This window comes from Perissodus microlepis, chromosome 7 (genome assembly GCF_051167445.1).
Source record: "Perissodus microlepis isolate ML-2025 ecotype Zambia chromosome 7, ASM5116744v1, whole genome shotgun sequence".
NCBI lineage: Eukaryota > Metazoa > Chordata > Actinopteri > Cichliformes > Cichlidae > Perissodus > Perissodus microlepis.
In genome coordinates this window covers 7,524,791-7,543,946 of record NC_140467.1, presented here as the reverse complement: position 1 = coordinate 7,543,946, position 19,156 = coordinate 7,524,791, and the positions used below count along the sequence as shown (strand labels likewise).

General features: G+C 38.5%; 1 protein-coding gene across 1 annotated transcript; it reads right to left on the bottom strand.

The window, feature by feature from the left end:
• Positions 1–93: 93 nt before the first annotated feature.
• On the bottom strand, positions 94–17,793 carry bmal2 (basic helix-loop-helix ARNT like 2). Its single transcript, XM_084933080.1, has 17 exons — positions 17,465–17,793; positions 9,341–9,470; positions 9,193–9,246; positions 8,317–8,358; positions 7,992–8,149; positions 7,596–7,675; positions 7,093–7,185; positions 5,701–5,818; positions 5,480–5,629; positions 5,128–5,371; positions 4,599–4,705; positions 3,413–3,563; positions 3,235–3,305; positions 3,017–3,128; positions 2,798–2,888; positions 2,205–2,304; positions 94–2,082 (listed from the first exon to the last, which is right to left on the bottom strand). The coding sequence occupies exons 1-17, from the start codon at positions 17,520–17,522 to the stop codon at positions 1,925–1,927; spliced, it is 1,917 nt and encodes a 638-aa protein (XP_084789206.1). The 5' UTR covers positions 17,523–17,793; the 3' UTR covers positions 94–1,924.
• Between the last annotated feature and the right edge of the window lie 1,363 nt (positions 17,794–19,156).

Sequence of the window (19,156 nt, the reverse complement as noted above, 5' to 3'; positions counted from 1 at the left end):
TGATTTTGCTGGATTTCAGTAGTTCATGTTTTAATTTAAAAAAAATCTCCTTAAAGTTAAAGATTTCAGTTAAAAGAATATGTAATCACTAAATGTTTAGACATAGAGGATTTATTTTTAAGTAACTTATAACAGGGGATGTATATACTCAAGTTGTTAAATTTCTTATAAAAACAAAGAACAAAAAACAAAACAAAACAAAAAAAAAAAACAGCCAAATGCAATAACTTTATTATAATGGACCTATAAAGTAAATTTCTACATTATCTGGTCTCACCAGGATCTCAAGCCGACACCCTTTAATTTAGCATACGACAACACTTTGGTAACTCCATAACTAAGAGCCACTCATGGCCACGCTCAGCAGTGGATCACTAACAAATAGATCATCAAATCATGGCTATCAGAGGTTTTATTACTTTAGTAAAAAGCTAGAATGTGCAACTGAAAGCATGGCCAATCCTAAACTCTACATGAGGTAAATGGCAATGGGATCCATACTGCTCCGTGGACCATTCAAGTTCTCACAAATGTCACACCACAGCTCTGCAAATGTTCTACACTCAGGAGTCATGCACGTGGCTATTACACAAGAGGAAATAAAGGGGAGGGGGAAAAAAGTTTGGAATGACACTTCTGCATAGCACAATCCCTTAACAAACATATCCATTTCAACCCTGTGTGCCACATAACAAGCACATAAACATGTTCTCAGACTGTCAGTGCATAAAAAGAAGAAACGGTAGAAGGTATGGCTTACCTGCACGACTATAGAGACAACAATAAGAACAAAGATTCAGAGGTGAACAAGTACTGATACTACTTGTACAGTATGCAGGGAAGTCTGTAAAATCTTAAAAGTGGATAACTCCCTGACTCGCATCAGTCTCAAACACGTACTGAGAAAGTGTCACAGATGTGAAATGGGTTCGCTCTTCAGCCATCGCTACCAACCCTTAATATCAGCACTTCTAAAGCGCCGTTCTGATTTGCATGAAGTTGTACTGTAGTGCTCATAAATGACTAGCCATCAAAACTGGCAGCTCATCAACTAAAATTTTTTGAAGGTGGAACTAGTAAATTCTGATTCTTTTTATGCAACCTATCCCTTTAAGACACATGTGGCCTGAAGACATGGTGTTTGCAATCATATCGACCCCACATATATACAGCGACATATGTTAGCATACAAGAGAAGAGGTTACTACACCGTTTGTGAGAAAAATGTTCAGATACTGACAAGAGAAAATCTCAGAGTGCCACGTCTTTAGGTGACTCTCAAAGAGAGTAGAGGTTATGGAAGTGTGGTCTGCCGCGGTAAGCTTTAAACCCACGGTTTTGGATCCTGAGGGAAGGGTTGCAAAGCTTGGCCAGTTTTTTAGGGTGTCCTCTTGCATTTTAGTCAAGCATACAGTACCTAATGAAATTACAACTTTAAAAAAAAAGAAAAAAGAAATCAATTCAGTGCAATTGTTTTTTGCATCACCACTCCCAACCTTTGTTTAAATGTAGGTGGAGAGAAATAGAAGCAAGGATCCAGAGCCATCATGATGTACATCATATCACTCTTCTGTGCGTTCACGGCTTCTTCAACCTTTCTGAGGCTGACGGCAGATTTAAGAAAGCAGGGAGGAGAGGAACAGCGTTTCAAGGTGAGTGGGCGGGCAGCTGCAACGTTTAAGAGGCACATCCTCTTTCTGAAGAGGGAAAGCAGGTGTCCCTTAATGTCGCCGATTCTGCTCCTGTTTGAGCAGCCACCCAAATACTAGACAGCTTACGTGGAGAAGAGTAACTAATATATTAAATTTTAACAAAACAAAAACAGAATGCTGCTCCTTTGAGTAAGCATCAAGCAGTTTCTGCCATCATCAAAATGAGGATCCGGGTGTTTTCCAGCGTGCAGTTTCACACTGTAATGCAGATTCTATAAGGACCAGTGCATCTCTTCAAAGTCCACAGCTTCTCCCAAGTTTGTGTCCGTCTCCAAAAGGCTCCAGATCACTGCCATAGCTGCTTCATCACTGCTGAGGCTATTCAGGCCTGGTCCAACCACGCTCTCCAAATCCAACTGGGAATTTTCTCCTGGGGTAAGGTGGAGTGAAAACAAAAAGGAAAAGTGACCAGGTTGCAATAGGGAAGAAATAAATACAGCAAGTGACTCAGTTTATTATAACAAAGTTTATAGACAGGATGAGTGGAAGTACCCATAAGAGTCTCTCCTCCTGAGAATGCAGCTCCTTGAGGCTCACTCTCCGAGCTGGACTTTCCTGGTATTTCCATGTCTGATGTTTCTCCATTTGGGACCTGAAGACCAAAAGGGAGCACACTATAACCCTCACATCACATCTTAGACATAGTTCAGCTTCTAAAAATGTTTTATGTGAGCCAGAATAGAATAGAATAATCCTTTAATTGTCCCACAAGGGGAAATCTGGGTGTAACGGCAGCAAGAAAGACACATATACAAACCAACAGTACACAAGACACAGAACTGAAACATACACAATTTTTACATATTTACATCAAGGACAATGGTTACCAAAAACAGAGTACTGCACCATTATTAAATTAAATAAAATTAAATACAGATAAGAGGCAAACCCTGAATATAGTGTGAATCGGTTGATAAAATAGTGCAAGTTACAGCGCTGATGTAAACCTCTATGTTTGTTGGGAGCAGTTTTGATTGTACAGTCTTACAGCTGCAGGGAGGAAGGACCTGTGGAAATGCTCCTTCATACATCAAGGATGCATGAAGTTGATTGGATTGATTGGATAAACAGCCGGCATGACTCACGCTGTTGCTGATTTGATTGTGAATTTGTGGGGACTTGTCCTGTGGCAGACTGAAGGGACTGACGTTACCACTGGAAGGTGATGAGTTCGTCCTAAAGGAAACCCACACAGAACAACTTAAAACAGCAGTATCCTTCATCTACAATAACACCAAGTAACCAGAGCATAGATGCCGATGCTGGACTTGTGTGTTTTTCAAGTAATTATATCCAGTACATACCTGTTGAAATCCAGCAGCTCATTGGCAATCTGGGTTCCTATGCTTCCGGCATATATCATAGTCCCAGGTGTGCTGGAAATGCCAGGTATAATAGGAGGGGACTTTTTACAGTCTGACAGGGAAAAATAAGACAGAGCAGAAGAGTTAAATAAGTGAAAGGGGGGGGAAAAGGCCCCCTACAACCAAATAATGTGTTGATAGAATAATTTTATAAAGACCTTCAGAAGCCTTGGGATTGCTCGACTGTTCAGATTTATTTCCTGACCGACCTGCTCGACTGGGATCATATCTGGTCATAGGATGAGCAAAGAGAAAAATTCAAACTAACACACATATATACAGACGCACTCACAGATACATAAGCAAATGTACAAATCCACTGAACCATATACTCACGAGATGACTGTGTTAGTTGACACTATATATTCTAGTTCTTTGGTCCACGGATTTACAAAACTAAACCACTGACTTTGCAGAGTGACAAAAGAGCCGTATTTTGTTTTGAATTTGTAGCAGTTTGTCTCTATTTTTTCTTTACTCCGCAGCACTGTGGAAGAAAAACAGCAAGAGGACAAGTCAGAGAAACACTAGAAAACAGAATCTTTAGATAACGCTGTAACCTAAAAGTACATCAGTGATCACAAAATACAGACATTTAACACTAGAACCGCCAACAGGGACATATTGATCCCCTTGCTTTTAAAATCATATAACTTAAACCAGTGGTGTCCAAAATCAGGCCTCAAGGGCCAGTGTCCTGCAGGTTTTAGATGTGTCCTTGATCCATCACAGCTCATTTTAAATGGCTAAATTACCTCTTCAACATGTCTTGAACTTCTCCAGAGGCCCGGTAATGAACAAATCATCTGATTCAGGTGTGTAGACCCAGGGTGAGATCTAAAACCTGCAGGGCACCGGCCCTCGAGGCCTAAAGTTGGTCAAGCCTGACTAAAACCATCAGCTCATTTCATGGCCTTTTGTAAAATGGATTTATATATAGTTACATAAAGGATTGATGCTTTCTGCATCAATGCAATGTAATACTGGGGTACAACAGGTCGGAGTGAACACATGGACAACAGAGTAAAAACTAGAGTAGAAATTCAGAGCAGAGCTGCCATGTCAAATAGGTTTCATGCTTGAGGAGATGAAGCGCTGCAGCCTGAGGTGGAGCAGTGTGGATGGTGTGCTAAACTGTCAGTTTTACTTTTACAGTAATTAATTTAATATAATGTGTTTGACTCCCCACCCCTCCCCCCATAACCATGAATTGGATAAGTGGAGGAGAATGGATGAATGGAGATATACTACTTAGTATTTGTTTGTTAATTAATTGTAATAATTTTGATTTAAAATCATTTCTAAATTAAAAAAACTTAAAAATTTACTGCAGTTTCTGCAGGATGGAGTTAAAAATAAAACAAACAAACAAAACACCCACATTCCTGGCAGTTCTGTGTTAATTAGGTATTTATCTGACCTATATTAAACCTAAGAATGAAACCATTTGTTAAACATGGAAATGGCTTTAAACATATCCAAAATAGAGAAAAAAAACCCCATACATAAATAAAAACTGCACCTTTTCGATGTCTGTCTGCTAAATGGGGTAAGTCATCTTGATGGAAGTATTCGTAGCACGATGTCCCGAGCAATTCTTGGGGAAGATAACCTAGAATGGTCGTCGCTCTGTCAAAGAAAATTGAAATATAATTAAGAGAGATCCAGATATCCTATTACATTAACTAAGATTTCCTTTAAAATGGAAAAATTCATACAACACAATCATTTCAGACAGAGCAAGAACAGAAACATTTTTAATCTGTTAACTGAATGTTTTACCTACCACTTTTGTTATGTTGCTATAGATACACAAGCTAGTTGTTGATGAGCACTATTATTTATGACATGAACTACAAACGAGGAAAAAAAACCAAAAACCAATAAGCTAACCAATTAGCTTTATAACAAATGCTAACCAGTTGTACATTAATAATGTGCGCTGGACTCTCTGGGACTTTTAAACATTAGGCCAGATTGAAAATCAATAGTTATTTTAAAAGTAAAAATCACCACAACTGCCACACTTTGACAATAAACCCCAGTTTTACCTTTGATCAACAAAGGTGAACTTGCCATCCATGGCATAGCGCGTGATGAACTCTGTGGGTTTAACTCGGACTTCTCCATTAACCTGGGGAGATGAGTGGTTGTGGACGCGTCCCACCGCCACTAGACAGCTGAAGTGGGAGCTTTCCTGCTTGTCCACTTCACCCTCCCCTTCTGCTCCCAGCTGACTGGTCGGCCAGCTGCGCATGTAGCCTGTACAGTGGACTGTGCAGTACTTCTGCGACTCTAAAAGCAGATGCAGACACAAATCAAAAGCAGAACACAATTAACATACTCATTAAAAAGCTTTTTTTGAATTTAGACCTAATAAAACCTGCTGTGTAACATCTCCACCTTTCTTTTTGGAGACATTTCCCTGGGATTCCTTCTCTTCCACTTTGATAGAAATTTTGTTATACTTCATGCGACAGAAGAATGAACGACGAGCACCCGAACACAACCGTGCTGCACCGATTGGAAGGTCAGCCTGAACCTGCAGACCGGCTAAAGACACAAGAGAAACGTTAACCGTAATCTCTTACACACAAAAACAGAGACAAGAATATTTGCTTTACTTTTAGCATCTATTAGCCGTTCACGAGGATATAATTCAGAAGCGGACAGCTGCTCCTTCACTTTTCCCATGTCCTTTGGGTGTATGTAATCAAACAGGCTCTGCCCAATCAGCTCCGCCTAGAGGAAAACAAACAGCTCATCAAACTGACCTAAGCAAGGCTCCTATGGCGTATATATATATAAAAAAAAAAAGTCAAAGCCACTCTAAGACCTAAGGCAATTACTCCTTATGATGAAACCCCCTCCCAAAAAACCCCAAAACACTGATGATTAACTGTGACCCTTGGAGCACACCAGACACTGTGTGGAGCACAGATGGCTTAAATGACAGCTTAGGACTATAGTGTTATTTTGATCATTATTTTATAGTCTATCAACAAGCACACGAATACACTCAAAAGCCACTTTGTTAAGTACAACTGTTCAATTGGTCATTAAAAACTCATCACCTAATCAATCAGCAGCAACTTGATGCATTTAGGAATGGTCAAGAAAGCACGCTGAAGTTCAAACTGAGCATCACAATGGAAGAAAGGGTGATTTAAGAAACTGAATGTTGGAAGGTTGTTGGTGCCAGATGGGCTCACCAGAAACTGCCATTTCTATGGTTTACAAAGCTATGGTCCGAAAGAGAGAAAATATCCAGTGCTCTGAGGAGTGTATTTCTCCTGCAACATTTAGATGGTAGGATTAGAAACTGGCATAAACAACGTGAAAACATGGATCCATCCTGCGTTGTGTCAACAGTTGAGGCTGCAGCTGGTGGTGTAATGGTGTGAGGGACATTTTCTTGGATACATGAGAAAACACTGTGTCACAAATCTCAAATCATGACAATAATTTCACTCAGTGGCCTCAACAATCACCAGATCTCAATCCAATAAGAGCACCACTGGGATGTGGTCGAACGGGGGATTAGCATCATGGATATGCAGCCAGTAAAGCTGCAAAAACTGTGTGCTTATGTTGTATCAATATGGATCAAAACCTCTGAGGAATGTTTCCAGCACCTTGTTGAATCAGTGCCATATAGAATTAAGTCAGTTGTAAATGCACAAAGAGATCCATCTGAGGTACTAGCATGGTGTACCCAATGAAGTGGCTGGTGAGTGTATGGCATCTTTCCAGTAATCACTTGTCCTGCAACAGACTATTGTGCACTAACTATTAGGACCAACATAACGATAGATTTAGATGACATTTCCATTTCTATTGAGTACTACAATACATAACAAATGCTGTGCACTCAAACATCTCACTACAGAGTCACCTGATGGTTGTGGATTCAAATCTATTTACATTAGTTACAAGATAACAAAAGCCATCTGGTGTGTCCCAGGTTTTCATAACAAAAGACACTGCAGAAACAGTAACAAATGTAAAAGTTTTACCCGGCTATAATTTAATATCTTCGTGACAGACTCTGAGACAAAAACTATTTTCCCACGATCACAGCCCACTACAAACAGGAACCCATCTGCAGCCTGCACGATAAGGAAACAAAGGGGAGAAAAGGGGAGCCAAAGTGATGAAATGTTCTAGAAAAAAATAGCAAGAGTTTGTTATTAAAAAAATTTTTTTTTACAGTAGTAATGTAGTTTATTGGCAACATTTTAACTACTTTGTTACACTGTTGTGTGTCTGCAAAGACAAAAACTTCAAGCCATGTTCAGACTTTTCTTTATAATAAAATTACATGAATAAAAAAACAAACAAAAAGATGAGAAGCTTGGCATTGTTATTTGAAAAAATAACAAAATAATAATCTGCAGCATATGTGGACTCTACAGAGTGTTGTTCTGCTTTTTAAGGAAAGGTTAAAACATCCCCAAAGGGACTTGCAGGTTACACTTCATATCAGAGAAACCGTTAGATTTGTCACTTCTGCATTTACCTTGAGAACAAGGTGTTTGAGCTCCTCATCAGGAAGGAATGACGGTTTATAGTTGGCTTCAGAAAAAGAACTTGCTGAACCTGAAAATATACAGATATTACACAAAGTTACACAAATAAAAAATAATGATAATTAAAAAGAATACTGGCGACTGCCAGTGCTGCTCAGCTTCCTAGTCGATGCACCTATGGTATGAATTTGAAAATCCTTGACAACATCCTTCTTCAGTTATTGTGTTGACAATCCCCCATCAGCCTTTCACAGCTCAGGGATATAAGTAACACTCCAGCACAATGCCAATAATCTAAATAACTGGCAGTTACCACCAGTAACAACAGAGTCAGAGTAGATTAATTGAACAAATTAAAAAAAAACAAAAAAACATTGAGTTGGTACCTTTGAGAGACTTGAGGTGCTGTACTGCCATTCGAAGCACAGTGAGTTTGTCCAGCTTACGAGACATGGGGTTACAGGTGGGGATCATGGCTGAGAGCTTGTCAATCAGATTGTTCATTTTGTCCCGTCTCCTCTTCTCAATTTGGCTATGTGGCTCCCTGCAGACACATGAATTCAGAAATAATGCCACAAAAATAGAAACAACTTTTCTGCTTTGCCTTTACAGACTTGCAGTATATTGCAAAACTTAACCAATTGGCATTTTAAGATTCCCATGATCTTGTAACATTTCTGGTAAAGTTTTATCAGTTAAGTCATACTCTACCTGAAGCATTTAACTTTGACATGTTGGTCCTCTCCATCTGACCTGCAAGTAAAACAAATCTGAAATGGTTTAATGCTGATTAAAAGCATACAAAAAAGGTATAAAGAGGTGTTAGCACCTGAAGAAAATCCTTTAGGACTTCAGAAAATTTCTTCTCAACAAATTCCATGAAAAGCAATACACCAGCAAGTAACATACTAAGGCCTCAGTTACACAGGCTTAGAAACCAGCCAGTGACCCCCAGGCAACCTCTGATCACTAGCAGATTGCTGCAGAGTATTTCCTAACCAGGTGGCGAGTGGCTGCTTGAGTCTGTTGGTCAGTGAAGAGTGAAAACAGTTGCAAAGAAGATGGCAACTACTTTGTTAACTGCAAATGCTCACTACCCAACCACCCATCTGTACTGAAACTTTGAAGGCAAACTATCTCCATTTCCAGTTTGGATTTTCACACTTTCAGTACTGTATTGAGTAGTGAGTAGTCAGCAAGTGTTTGCAGACAAGTCAGCGTCTTCCATGCAAAGTCCTGGTGACTGCAGCAATTTGCAAGCGATCAAAGCAATCACAAGGAGGTCCTTGGTACAGAATGGTATACCTCTTTGAGACCAATTTCTTCTAGCGACAGCCAACCACTTGCCATCCAGCTGGGGAATACACACTTTCCCCAAAGCGACCTGTGGTTACCAGAGGTCACTGACCAGGGCTCATCAACACAATTTCATAGCGACTGCCAACAAATGCTCACAACTAGTTGGGGAATGCTAATTTTCTAGGCTTGAAACTGAGGTTTAAATACTACCGTCTCTAAAAAGTAGGTCTAAAGCTTCATGTAGCATTCCTCTGCATCATATTGTGTCATTTATCAGTTAAACTGTACCTGTTTTGGTCATCTTCCATATCTACATCAGGGACTGAAACACATTTTGAATCCCTAGGAAGAAAAACAGCGGTGCCTGTATTAACAACAAATATTAGTGTGGGTCTTAAGATTTAGATTTTCCTGAAGCAAGCACTCCCATACGTACTGGTTGTCCACGCTGCCCTTGCGCTTTCGGGTTAACTCCACGCTCAGGGACATACCAGCAGCTGAGGGTGGGGTCATCAGGCTGGGCAGAGACACAGAAGTACTTTGTTCTTCCTCAACCAGCACATCATCTGAAATGCAACACACGGAGAAGTGTACCTGGTCATAAAACATGAGGAATTGATATAATTTTCAAATACAATATAAGAGACCATGCACTACTGCAACAGATTGCTCCACCTGTTTATGCTGAGCTAATATATAATAAAGATGCCAAATATATGCATATGCAATGGCGCTGGCACGGCTGGCAGCCTTAACTCAATTTCCCTCGGGATGAATAAAGTATGATCAATCAATCAATCAATACTACCTTCTGGCTTTAAAAACAATTTTAAATACTTGATACAGAAGTTACACATACAGATACATTGTGTGATTTAACAGGGACATAATAACTGGTTCTCAAACTGTCAGGTGGGCCCAGTGCTATGGAAGTGGGTTAGTGGACAACCAGGGGCAAAATATAAAGGCAGTTTAAAAGAATGTGTGAATGAATGATACTTTACATTACTATTGAATACAATGCAAATAACAATTCTATGTCATGTCGCAACTGAAGGATGCACTTAGCCAGGTGCCCCCACAACAATGGACAACACCACAGAAAAAGGGTTGTTCAAGTGTAGCTGCTCTAACTTGACTTGTGGTAATCTTTGTTATCTCGAACATAAGAAGTTGCATTTTTATTGGAGAGGATTTATTTTTAGAGCCACTTTTATTAAGCCAAAAGCTCGTGTTTCAGACTATGCAAAACACTCAATTGCAGCCATGTTCCCTCCTACTGATGGCTTTAAATGATGCCAGTAAAAGCAGATATTCAAAAAAATAAAAGAGCCAGACCCACCCACCTGCTGTTCAAAAGTTACATTTACAAGAGGCAGAGAATCAGCAGAAGGTTGTCTTTAAAGTAGAATAATGGAGCTAAAAAAACTAGCTTCAGATGGTCACTGAATCAAATGTCTGAGAATAATTTTGAACTGTGAATCACGCAAAGCTATTCTAGTGAAGTGCAGGAATACAAATACGGAGCTGGAAATTAGCACAAGCACCTTGAACATTAGCTCAAAATAACAAAAATGAAGCTTTAAAAAAAAAAAAAAAGCGCCTCACAGTTTTCAAATTACTGGATCCTATTGGTAAGGTCATCTCCCTAAAGGTGAAGTGGGTTTCCAATAATATTTGCCAGTGAACCTTCAGATGTTAATGAATCCAGCTCATTATGTTCCTACATCTCAAAGACTTGGCCATTAACCAGCCTTCAGAGAGAAAACAGCATGCTGTTAATGCCTGATCATAGCTCCCACAGGGATGTATTTGAACTGAGGCCAGTGTGTGCTAACAGAGACTTATAATGCACAAACTGCTTTAGTAGAGCTGTTCAGACACCACTAACTAATAGCTCTACACCTCTACACTGTATAATCTATTGTGGTATAACATGAGCTGCCATGACTGATGTACACATGACCTCAGAGGCACTCAAGTTTGTACGCGTGTGAGAAATTGATACAATGGCAAGAAATAACCAAAATGTGGCTGATATCCATGGCACCTAGTTTTACCAGTTTCACACTGTCTGTGACCCAAAGAGTTGTTAACAGATTGACTGAAGCTTAACTTTTAATCCCGCTCTCCTCATCAGATTTTGTTGGATTACAGAGAAGGCGAGTACTTGAATGGACATCAGGCCATACAAACATCCCCCTGTCAACTCCCACAATCCCTCTCTTAAGGTCACGTGCCCATTAATTTGCTCATTCACTCAACACCTGAATGAGCATCTGCTGCACCCAACTCACCCCACACCCTGTGCTCACACAATGGCAACAACATGAGAAATGACTTGTTTCTCATTAACTTTAAGTTATACTTTCAACAATGTTGCAACAGCTGCCACTGAACATTAAATGGTGAGTGTTTTCATTTATAGAACAACAACAAAAACACAGAAATGGGAACAGATGTGCAAGAGTGGAACATAAAGGCAAACAGTCTGATCAAAATAGGTCCACCCTGCTCACACATACACCCCGGGCCTGCCCAGTAAGTTTGCATTCTTCAGTCATTACCAGCTCAACAGCTTAAATGATAAGGCCCAACTTCTGGTCAAACATTTATAAGGCACGCAGTTAACTGCATGATGACTGTGCAAAGGAAAGCATAGATATACATGTTACATAGAGAAGAAACTTATAAAACAATGAAGTGATATTTATTTCAATATAGGATTATTGGATTTTGCTTTATTTGCCCAGCAGATAAAGTTTAGTTAGTAAACTGTGGCATTTTGAGCTACTCCCAATAACAGCACAGAAACTGTGAATCATAACAGAGTAACAACTTGAGATGTGTCCCTGTTTGTATCATTTATACAGACTAGAGATGGCACAATACCACTTTTTTATGTCCGATACCGATATCATAAATTTGGATATCTGCCGATACCGACATGAATCCGATATAGTGTGTTTTTTAAATAATAAAACTGTTTTTTTAATATCTTGCTGCATTTTGTATAAGTTCATACTCAAGTTTAACTAAACAACAACACTAAAGCTATTCTGTTATACCTGTATGTAAAAAATACACTGCACCCAAAATATGTCATAGTTCAGCAACACTGATCAACCTAATAAACTTAAACCTACTCCATCCTCCCTATTCTGGTATTTTAAAGAGTACTTAGCAGAAATATTAAGCAACCTAACTAATAGGGTTGCAAACTCCCAGCAAAAAAACAATAGGGAACCCCCCACCCTCCACCTCATGATTCTTAATTGATGTAATCAACTTTAATTTGATGCAGTGTGAAAAAATGCACAGAAATAAATTATTTTTCAAGAATAATTAAATAGAGTCAACATCTTTCTTCAACAGAATTGCAGACTGCACAGATGGTACCTTCCCAAAGGAAAAAGTACTATAGCTTACTAGGGTATATTAGACTTAACAGTTACTATATACAGTAATGGACTTCTATACATTTTACATCAGATTAAAACTTTGGGTGTAAGATTCAGATAATTATTTATTAAAAGCTAGACATTTTAAATGAGAATAAGAAAGCTGATCATTAATCAGTTTCATGACTGAAGTAGCAAGAGGAGAGGGAGGGAGAAGAGGCAGTCGCTCCATATATCGGTTGTTAAGCTTAACGCTGGAATGCTTTACAAACATTCAGAGATGAACTTACACATTTGCTTTACTTCTCTCTGGGATAACTTCCTCGGAGATGAAATGCCAGTTTGGTAGCGAGGCTACAAATACACACAGCCGCTCTATCACGTGAGCACACTGCTCCGAGGTGCTACGGTTATGGGCCGAGTTACGCCGTGTCGCAAGTTTTGTGAGGTGCTTTTTTGATATTTAATGGATCGGATTACATTTTTTATTTCTCTCCGATATCTGATCCAGTAATTTACGTCAGTATCGGACCGATACCGATACGTAATATCGGATCGGTCCATCTCTAATACAGATCCTAGCGACCTTGTAGGATTAAATAAAAGCACCAGTCACACAGACCTAGAGAGTGGCTGTCAGAAGCCTCCAGGGACCACTTCCCTACCAACCACTAACTCAGTCACATCCAACATGGTGGCCAACTCTTGATGCAGAAGCTGATCTCCAATATTTGATTATTTTTAATATAAAATATTGTATGGAATTTAACATTTTCTTTTACATGTTGGTTTGATGGGTTGTCCCAAAAGACAGGAGCAGACGTAATGGCATTGTTAAAAGCTGCACCAAGATTGGTGAGTCCAGACCTGATTTTAATTCTGAAGAAACACATGGTTAAGAAAGTAAATGGTATGAGCATGTTTTCTTCAGCCAATTTATTTTACTGTTCTCAGGTCAGCGCTATATTGCACTTAATAAAAAATAAATTGCTACTCATATTCCTTCATGCCTTCTTTTATTAAGATGCTAAATGTAGACTAGTAAACGTTCTTATTTACACTTGCTTATATGCAATGCTGTGATAAAAGTATTTTCCCTATTCTTAATTTTTGTTTTTGCATATATGCCACAAACAAATTTAATGCTACATAAAAATACCCAGAGTCAAAATGCAGTTTTTAAATGATGATTTTACTTATTAAAATGGAAAAAGAGTTATCCAAACTTACCTCGCCCTGTGTAAATTGCTCCCTAAACCAAAAAACTGGTTGTGCCACCTTTGGCAGCAATAACTGCATTCAAGCAACTGTGATGACTGACAATGAGACATTTGACAATCAGGAATTTTGGGCCATTCTTTCTTGCAGAACCGTTTTAATTCAGCCAGATTGCTCATGCTAGGAAAATCCTCCACACTGTTTAAAGACATGCCAAAGCATGACACGGCTACTCCAAAACCTTCACTTTGCTTGTTTGAGCGATTAAGAGGCGGACTGGCAGGTTTGTTTTTGTTCACTGTCTCGCCCAGCCCCTTTTTTATTGTTGAATTGTGAACGCTGACCTTAACTGAGATGAGTGAGTTATGCAGTTCTTTAGGTGCTACTCTGGATGAGTTGTCGATTTGCTCTTGGGAGTAATTTTCGTAGGCCAGCCACTTCTGGAACGGTTCACCAATGTTCCAAATTACAAAATGAATAAACTGTTGTTGGACTCCCAAAGTCTTGCAAAACTGCTTGATGTCAGTAACTTTGCTTCTCAGACATTTCTTTAGATTCCGGCATGATTTGTTGCTTTTGAGATCTTTTAGCCTACTTCACTTTGTTAGACAGGTTCTGTTCAAGGTTCTGTTCTGTTTTTTGACCTTTCTACTATGTTGAATATTAAAAATGCAATCAGCCTAAGAAATCAGGAAGTAGGCACACACTTTTTCACAGCACTTTATAAGTCCTAATGTTTCATGTTGAATGTTAGACTGGCTATAGTTGAGGCGGTAGACCAGGTCTACTAATCGGAAGGCTAGTAGCTAGATCCCTGCATAACAAAGTATCCTTGGGCAAGATACTGAACTGCAAGTGGCTCTCCAGTGCATTCACCAGAGTGTGTAGAAATGTTTCACTTATAAAGAAAAAGCATAGAAATAAAGTGCTTGTATGAAAGATTGTGAATTGGTGAATGAGTCCTGTTGTGTAAAGTGCTTTGAGTGCTCAAGCTGAGTAAAAAGTGCTATATAAGAACTAGTCGATTTACATTTATAAGATTACTTTGAAGGTGTTCTTCTAATTAGACTGCCAAACAGAATTACAATTGCATGGCAGGATACTGTAAACGGACAAAGCTTCAATCAGGAGAACAACTGAGATAACACAAGTCTGCAACCAAAAAACTGCATACGATTTTTTTGATTGTGTCTTATAGATTTTTACTCACTGAAACCAAGAAAAATATTTTAAAAACTCCATCTTGTCAGGTTTTCTTGCAAAACTCACATTTTTAGTTGAATTAAGCATACAATTTCCCTTTTTAAACTGAAATCTGGTATTCTATACTTGAGTGAAAAAAACACGTTTTCAACCCCCCCTCCCCCCCCCCCAAAACAAACAAACAAACAAACAAACAAAAAACTGTACGTGATGGAGGGAAATGGAGATCATTTTTGCAGACCTGTGTAATCCATCCACAATACAAGGTTAGTCATTAATATACTGCTGCATGGGCTGGGCAGTAGTTACATCATAAGGTTTTAAAAACTGAGCTTTAAAACGTGCTTATAGTGGCAATAAAAACCAAGGGAGGTCGGCAATGATCACTGACTTTTTTTTTTTTTTTTTTTTGGGGACGACACCTTGTTCAGATTAAATATAGCAAGGTACAAAGCATTAAAACATGTTTAAAACACAACAGCCTTAATAAATGCAGATTATTAAGGTTCTATGACATCCCATTCCATTCAATGCTCAACTGAACTGTTAAATGTAAAAATATATACAATTGTGGGATTTGTATACGCACTATAGATTATGGCACTCACGGTGACCTAGGTAATGTTGATCTAAAGCTTTATCAACATTGGTCCACTTGTCCAGAAGAAGATGATAGGTAACATACATACATACACACACACACACAAGCTACAATCATTCTAGTATGATAATGAGTGTCAAATATTTGCAAACGGCACATGTAAATAAATGTAACTGCTGCGTTTCAGGCCACCTTTTGCAAAGTATTTACAGTAAAAAAACAAAAACAAAAAACACATTGGCTCAATATTATTTTGTATATGTATTACTACAACCTGAACACCAGCACAGTTTACATCCTAAAAGCTGTCTCGAATTGAGCAGTGTGAACAAAAATTGAACCTAGGCCAGTAGCAACAAGTTCAGTTTGAGCTCACTCACTCTTGCTGGATAAGGGCCCCATGGGCAGTTTTCAATTCGATATTATGCCTTTACTGGACAGTTAACTGTTTATATTGCGCATGTGATGGATTCAAAATGGCAGTAGCTATGTGGCAAGCAGTACTCAGTTACTGGGAGCTTTCAATACAGCAGAGCAGAGGAGGATATCTTCTCTTTTATTACATGCGCGCACACACACACACACACACACACACACTTTCTTCCACTATATAATCAATAGCTTTAGTTTCAGAGTATGAATCTTTGAATATGAGACCCTCACTTAATGGAAAATGAATTTGAAAGAATGTTATTTATAGTAAAAAGGTGTCCAATTCCTAAATCAACTCGAGCAACTTTCTTTTATGGTTCCAGCTGCTTTATTAACTACTCATTTCCTATTCCTATTCCTTACTTTACCATAACATTAAATATTGTGTGTTTAAGTGTATTCGTTAATGCAAGATTTTTATCCCAATGAAGCATATTTGAGGGAATATAACAATAAGCAATAGCTGAAGTTGATCATGCTATTTGACCTTGATTACGCTCACATGACATGTTGCACATACATATATATACACACATGTATGTGTGTACATACATATATATACACGTATGTACCGAATTTCCCGGAGGAACCCACCCGAGGGATTAATAAAGTTTCATCTAATCTATATATATATGTATATATATATATATATATATATATATATATATATATATATATATATATATGTAAGTACATATATAGTACATATATATATATATATATATGTACATATATATATATGTACTTACATATACATACATATATATATATATATGTATGTACATACATGTGTATATATATATATGTACACACACACATATACATATATATATATATATATATATATATGACTTCAGTTCTTATTATAGGAATTTATAAACTACCATTTACGAACTCTGAATTTGAGCAAAGATATTCTTTACAAATGTTGGCTTTGACTCACCAAATTACACTATATACAGTTATGTTTATTTATATGGGCACTGGTCTTTAGTTTGTACTAAAATCAACTAACTAAAGGGTTCCGAGTATATTTTACACTGTGTAAAGAGACCGCGGAGCTTTAAAATGAACTTACAGAAATGTCTGCTTCATCCAAGCTAATGTAAGACAAATGGCCGAGCTGAGTCAACGGATAGAGGCACCGACCTTAGTTGGGCCTAAATAGCAGCAAGCACTGACGCTGATTAAACACTACTTTCATCAGAAAACAGAACATAAGCGTCAGAAATATCCGCAAGAACGATCTGTCCTTGGCTATGACAGCACCTCCTCTAACAGACTCATCTTAGCCGAGTGTGTAGCCCCGGCCTCGCCTCGGTGCCGCTGCTAAGCTAACATTTACGTGGTTTAATCTTTCGAGGTAGCATTAACAGGCATAAAACACACAATTTACATATAAAAACCCTTATCCTTAACTGATAAACACGCAAGGCGGATATTTAGCGCAATTCGCAGAGTGGTATCGCTTAACAGCGTCGTGTTGTCTTACATAAATGGCATAGCGTTAGAGGGAGAGCTTGGTCTACTGATCTACTGACCTAGTTTTTGGAATAGCGCAAAGTTACAGTCAACGAGTAACAAAAGAACTGCCGGAAAAACATCGCTTCTCTTTTCTATTCGTCCTAAATGTCAGTGCCGCGGAGACATTTGAATTTCACCCCTATTATTCAAAGTGATAATAGCTTTAACATGTTTGAATTACCTGCCGGTTCGCCTACCGCTCTGTCACCGCCGGTAGCCGTTGCATTCCTGGCCGACATGGCTGGAGCCGGAGCCGGTACGCTGGGGCCCGGGACTCCAATGCATGGATGAAGCAGTCGACTCCTACCAGATAGTGTTTGTTAGTGAAGACGCTGCGAGAGGGGGGCACAAAACTAGCAAAAATATTCTAAAACCCGCTTGTTTATCGCTAATGAAGATTTAAAAGCAGAGGGAGGGCATCGAAACGTGCACAAAGGTACTAGAGCGAAGTGCAATTAGGACATAGCAGGGAAACACGGAAGACAGAGCACAGTCTCCTCCTACCGGTTCACAACCAGAATCACCGCTGTAGCTTCACCGACCTCCCGTCAAAATGGCTGATTGGTTATCCCAATAACCATATAATAATAAAATAATAATAAAAATAATAATTAAAAGCACTTATTTATCCTGACAAATCCTGGGACAGTTAATTAGTTAAAATTCCAAGTTTAAGAGAGGGGGTTCGGAAGAGAAATCTTAATAGCAAATGAGCATAAAGAAAAGCTTATTAATAAAGTGTCTGATCGAGCCCCCAAAAGAGATCAAAAGTCTCAAAGCAGCCGTGCATGCCTGTCAGAGTGACACAGAAAAACAAAAGGAAAAGGTTTTTGAGACAATACTCGAGGATCCTAGCAATATCAAAATCTCAAACTTTTCTCAAAGTTGGTTTTAAAGTATGTTTAGTTACCTAATTTAATGAGATAATGAGATTTCGCCATTACCCCGATAGTTCCTCTTATTAATAATACTTTTTAATATTTATTATTACAATAATTATTAATATTGCATTCAAAGTGCTTTAAACAACATGCCACATTTACCCATTCACACAAGCACTTTCTTCTATGCTTTAAGTGCTTTCTATCTTTCTATCTAGGCATTCACACTCATATTGGTGCATCGGAGATCAATGTGGGGTTAGTATCTTGCACAAGGATACCTGGCATGCAGACTGGGATAGCCAGGGACCAACCTTCTGATTAGTGAGTGACCTGCTCTACCTCCTGCACTACATCCACCACATCCTTTCCTCTGTCTTTACATTAGTTCAGAAAACAATTAACAAATAAAATAAAATATAACATACTTGGATCAATTGATCAATACTCTTGTTATTTATTGGACCCATTCTGGCTGTAAACATAGACATAAGACTTTATTACTCCCACATCAGGGAAATTCATTTGTTACATCAGCACATGGGACAGGAAAAGAAAGTGAATTAGAGATAAACATTGGGAAAAAATAGTGTATAAATCGTCCAAAATACTATACTGTGTACAAATGATTACTATATACAGTAAGACACACATAGATTTTTTTTTTTATGTGTCCATAAATTGCAGTGGGAGCGATGATGCATAAACCAGTGGTTTTACAGAAAGGCAAGCAGAGACAGTTTCCGCACCCCCAATTAAATATACAAAAAACATTTTCCTCCACAATTTACATTAATATAGATTGGAGCAGATTATGAAATACCAGAGAATTTCGCTTCAATCGTTATCAGAAACAGCCAGCTATTATGTCAGTTATGTCTGTAACTTAGGTTCCCTGAAGAAAAGAAACAAGGTACAACACGTATAGCATGGTATATTACACCCTATGTGTCTTGGCTGAAGACCCTTGGTGCTATATGCCAGTGAGTAAG

Coding starts and splice junctions, on each gene's coding strand:
- bmal2 (XM_084933080.1), bottom strand. CDS start 17,522: ATGTCGGCCAGGAATGCAACGGCTACCGGCGGTGACAGAGCGGTAGGC. Junction 5,630..5,700: donor ACGGCTAATAGATGCTAAAA/GTAAAGCAAATA, acceptor TTGTGTCTTTAG/CCGGTCTGCAGGTTCAGGCT. Junction 3,306..3,412: donor TCAACTAACACAGTCATCTC/GTGAGTATATGG, acceptor TCCTATGACCAG/ATATGATCCCAGTCGAGCAG.